Here is a 5496-nt window from a genome sequence, read left to right on the forward strand (position 1 = left end):
CCAGTGAGTCCAATGTGCAGACAAGCTAGGGTGCCACTGAGTTAAATGATAACAGAAGTAAATCAAAAAATAAAAAATAAACTTCCACTTTTAATAGAAAATTATTGTTCAAAAAATTATGAACAGAATATAAGTTCACCACCTTTGTATATGATATGAGCAGAACTATTGACCACTGACTTAAGAAAACTCTTTGGAAGAGAGAAAAGGAAAATATGTGACCACAGAAAGCCTTTAGCCACTGCAAAATAATGTCTGTCATCAGGCACCTTCTCAGGGTGACCTTTGGCATGGACAAAGAAGGGCTGATTGAGAAATCTAAGTGCCTTAGGATGTCTGTGGCTTTCTTTAACATTTGGAAATGCCCATTTTCAACTCACCTCCTATACTTGGCATTCAGGAAAGAAACCTTCATTAAAAAATCAGTTGATAAGATCTCTTGGCCAGGTCATCTGCTTTCAAGTCTGCATGGCAGCTGACTGTGCTAAAGAAGACATTTTAAAGTTGTGTGTTTAAGAAAAAATGAGAGAGAGAGAGGGAAGTGAAATAAAGAATTTGAAGATGACATTTTATATTCATGGACAAGTAGGACTGGAAAGAAGAAAGGTCATTTCATCCACCTTACTGCCTTTATGGAACTCTAAACCTAACTATCATTTATCTAATGATTAATGTAAAGAATCCATACTATTGAGAGACTTGACTAACCTAGTTATTAAGCTTGGAAGTCAGTATGGGAGAGAAAAGAATTTGGGCTTTGCAATTAGTAAAAGCAGGGCTCAGATTGAGATTTTTTTTCCCCAACAGCTTAGTTGACTTGTAACTTTGTGGAAAACGATTTAGATTTTTTTTTTTTTTTTGGAGCCTGTTTCATCATTTAAAAAAATGGCAAAATCCAGACATCCAGTAGGATTATCTGGAAAACTACTTGAAATAGTGGGGATAAATCAGCCCAACATGTAATAATCCACCCCTTCTCTCTTTTTGTCACTCTTTTCCCCACTCCAGTGCCTCATAAGAGTGATTTGATGAATTTGCAAAATTGTCATCAGACAATAGGATCTTTGCATGATTAAATATGAAATTATATCTGCTTTTTGATGTTGTTTAAAATAATTTCTCAGATTTATAATTGGTACATGCAATAGGATGTAGTGAAAATAGCACAGTGCCTGGGCACAAATGCTTTTGAATAAATGAATGAGTGAGTATTGTATTAGAACTTAAGAGGTGGGAGATCAAGTTCAATGACTAATACAGGCTGGGAGACACTGAGCAAGTCCTCGCTTCTCTCCAGACCTCATTCTCCTCATCTGAGAGACAGAAGAGTTGGAGAAATTGATCTCGTGTTGCATTCATCTCTAAAAGTTTGAGATTTACTAACTATGTGAGCCCTATGTTCCCCCTGACTATATACCTTGTTCCTCCGTAACACAGGGCACTCAGCATGTTGTGTTGTATGTAGGTGTTTGCTCCCTGCTGAGCATGTCCCAGCTTCAGTGTGGGAGGCAGCGAGAATAGAGGTTTGCAGCCCAGGCTTTGGAAACCGCTTGCCTTGACACAGAATCAGGTCCTTCACTTCCTTGTGGTGTGACCTTAAGCAAGTTACCCAACTTTCCTGGGTGTCAGTTTTCTTATCTGTTTAACAGGGTTCGTGATGATACTAGTCTTTGCCTTAAACAATTTTTAGAGTAATGGACTAGGTCAATCCTATGAAGCATGGGGCATGCTCAGTGAGTGTTAATTCTCAATCCTAAATTTTATCTTTCAGTTTCCAGCACTTAGCCTGATGTCTGGTGAATACTAAACAGTAAATGAATATGAATGAATCATTTAAAAATATGCCTGGAGAGCGTGTGCCTTATGCAAAGTATGTGATTTCTGATATGAAAGAGTTGATCAGATAATCAGGACTCAAGAATTCCTGGCAATCCTGAAAACTCATGAGTTCGGGAGCCATGTTGGGAGCCAAGAGATTTTCATCTGACAGCTTGTCATGTTACTGTTTGGAATGAGTTAGTATATAATGAATAGGCTTGAAATTCTGACTCCTGGCTATTCCACCTGTGTTTGTTATTTTTATAAGGCTCATCTTGAGAAGAGTCTAAGTGCAGCGAGGGAAAGAACGTGTCTTCGTTAGGACAGGACTGTAGGGGTATCTCTTTCTTGAATGGGTTGCTGTATTTCTTCTCCTTCTTGACCCATTTTTCCCAGTTTGTTTGGCTACCAGCTGTCCCACAGTTTATTCAGATTACTGGTGTCAACTTCTCATCTAAATATGGATGGTCATGAATGTGTACAGTTTTGGGGGGGGGTATTAAAAAGTCTCTTAGGGGTGATGACGAACAACGCTCTCTCTTTGCCGCATCTACTGCGAGGATGAAGACCATTCTCAGCAATCAGACGGTCGACATCCCGGAGAATGTGGACATCACCCTGAAGGGACGCACGGTGATCGTGAAGGGCCCCAGAGGAACCCTGCGAAGGGACTTCAATCACATCAACGTAGAACTCAGCCTTCTCGGAAAGAAAAAGAAGAGGCTCCGAGTTGACAAATGGTGGGGGAACAGAAAAGAGCTGGCTACGGTTCGCACCATCTGCAGTCACGTGCAGAACATGATCAAGGGCGTTACACTGGGCTTCCGATACAAGATGAGGTCTGTGTATGCTCACTTCCCCATCAACGTTGTTATTCAGGAGAATGGTTCTCTTGTTGAAATCCGAAATTTCTTGCATGAAAAATATATCCGCAGGGTTCGGATGAGGCCAGGTGTTGCTTGTTCTGTATCTCAAGCCCAAAAAGATGAGTTAATTCTTGAAGGAAATGACATTGAACTTGTATCAAACTCAGCTGCTTTGATTCAGCAAGCCACAACTGTTAAAAACAAGGATATCAGAAAATTTTTGGATGGTATCTATGTTTCTGAAAAAGGAACAGTTCAGCAGGCTGATGAATAAGATCTGAGTTGTCCATCTGCAGAAACAGCGAGAAGCCGGATGATTTTTCAGACTTATTTGTGATATTTTAAAGATGCAATAAAAGCTATACTGATTAAAAAAAAAAAAAAGTCTCTTAGGGATGCCTGGGTGGCTCAGTGGGTTAAGCGTCTGACTCTTGATCGCGCCTCAGGTCTTGAGCTCACAACCATGAGCTCAAGCCCTGCATTGGGCTCCATGCTGTGTGTGGAGCCTACTTAAAAAAAAAAAAAAGTCTCTTAAAAATAGCTTTGGGGTGCCTGGGTGGCTCAGTGGGTTAAGCTTCTGCTTTCAGCTCAGGTCATGATTTCAGGGTCCTGGGATCAAGCCCCGCATCGGGCTCTCTGCTCAGCAGGGAGCCTGCCCCGCCCCCACCGCCCACCTGTCTCTGCCTACTTGTGATCTCTCTTTCTCTGTCAAATAAATAAAATCTTTAAAAAATAGATTTGTAGAGATAAATAATTCACATACCAAATAGTTCACATATTTAAAGTGTATAACTCATTGAATTTTAGTATATTCATGGAGTTGTGTAGCCATCAGCACAATTTTAGGACATTTTCAAGCTCCAAAAGAAACTCCATGCTCATTAGCAGTCACTCTTCATCTTATGCAACAGCTTGGTAACATACTTCTCTAATTTTTCTATAAAGTGCTCCAGGAATGTAAACCATCAGTAAGTTATCCAATATTTATTGAAGCCACAATAAGTGAGATACTCTTTCAGGCTGTAGCGATAGGGAGACAACCAAGAGAGACAGGCAAGCAGTCCCAGTTTTCAGGGACCTTATGTTCTCTGCTGAAGTCTGCATATGGGCCCAAATTAAAAACAAAGCAGGACAAAACCCATGGTAGTAACAGAAGAGAGAATGAAGGCATATGTGTTCTATTCCTACTATGTGCCATACTCTCTACTGGGTCATTCTCCTAGGACGTGGTGAATAGGCATTTGTCTGACTTCAAAACCTGTATTCTTGTAAGGAGAGAGTGAAGATAAAATACTCAGTCGAAGAAGAATACTATATGTTTCACTTTACCCAGCTGTGCAAATCCCTGGATTTGCTGACTCCCAAGCCAGCTGCCTCCTAAACATTACTTCCTGTTGTTTTGAACAAAAATATAAAGTAAACAGTCCCCCAAGACCTTTGGTCATCAGTTGCCAATGTAAAGACTTTTCTGCCCTGGATACAGTCAGCTCAACCAATAGCATCTTTGTTAGTGGAATTATGGGGGTTGCATGTGCAGGGAGGACAGTCAAAGGGTAATTAAAGTGACTTACATTTCTCTTTTTTCCTGCCATAATCCCGAGGATTTGAATTCTCCAACAAATCAAATTCAGTTTGAGTTTTAACCTTCTTACATGAAAAGCCAGGATTTAAAAATAGCTGTTCATGCTCCAGTGATTGTAAACAAACACTGGAGTATACAGTCGACCGAAGGGCAACAGACATTACATATCCCTGCAGGAATGTGGAATTTAATATAAACGGAGCAACTTTCATACATATGTGCTGTGTCTTCACTCTGTATTGCCAGCAGAGTTCTTTGGGGGGGAAAGAATCATCATAAAATGTGAAAGCTGAAAGGGCCTTAGCAATCCTGTAGTATCACTGCTTCATTTCAGAAATGGGGGAACTGAGACAGGGAGGAGGCTGTGGCCACATCTCTCGTTAGTGACAGAGATGGGGGAAAATCTAGTTCTCCAGGATGGCTGGTGATACTAGTGGGAGATGGAAAAATACACTGACATGCCTGGGAGTTTATTTCCCAATTAATTGAGATGCCACATAGGTATATACGGCACCACATAGGGTGGTTCTGGGCAACGGGTGTGGGATCGAGGGACCTGGACTCAAATCTCAGGTCTGCCAATCACCATATGGTGAATTTGAACAAACTGACTAATTTCTCTAAGCTTTAATGTACTTTTCTGCCTCCCCACTCCTGAAGCATAGTATTTTGAGTATCAAGTTGCTGGGATGGCTAACTGGGATGTATCAGTAAATCTTTTAGCATCATATTTGATGTTCAGCAAATGTCTGCTTTCTTCCATTCCCACTCCTTCCTTTCTCTTCATCCAGGATGTTTTACACACTGTTTCATGTGTCTTTGCATCATGAAGTAAATCCATTGCTACTCTCTGAGAGCAGTAATGTCTCCTTCTACAGTGTGGACCATGAGTGATCTTAAGTCATAACTCTACTTGCTCCCATTGGTTGAGTATCTCCTATATTCTAGGCATTTTCTGCATGATATCTGACCTTCAAGACATCATTGAAGACTTATTATTTTTTCCACCTTCTTGATAAATAACATGATGTTTAGAGAGAATAATTACTAAATTCAAGATCTCGTAACTTGAAGTCAGGTCCTCCAAGCCCATGCTCATCTCTGTACTGATGTAGTCACACTAAGGCTGTGGTCGTAAACTTGTGTATTTTTTTAATGTTCACCATAAAATCCTGGGAAACATTTGAGAGTAGGAAAAAAATATCAGTTTTAGAATCTGAGTGCAAGATT

At 40.5% G+C, this 5496-nt stretch overlaps 1 protein-coding gene across 1 annotated transcript; it reads left to right on the forward strand.

Moving 5' to 3' along the window:
* Positions 1-2341: 2341 nt before the first annotated feature.
* LOC125099030 (60S ribosomal protein L9-like) lies at positions 2342-3068 on the forward strand. Its single transcript, XM_047728377.1, has one exon. The coding sequence runs from the start codon at positions 2380-2382 to the stop codon at positions 2956-2958; it is 579 nt and encodes a 192-aa protein (XP_047584333.1). The 5' UTR covers positions 2342-2379; the 3' UTR covers positions 2959-3068.
* The last annotated feature ends 2428 nt before the right edge of the window (positions 3069-5496 follow it).

Source organism: Lutra lutra, chromosome 4, assembly GCF_902655055.1.
Source record: "Lutra lutra chromosome 4, mLutLut1.2, whole genome shotgun sequence".
NCBI lineage: Eukaryota > Metazoa > Chordata > Mammalia > Carnivora > Mustelidae > Lutra > Lutra lutra.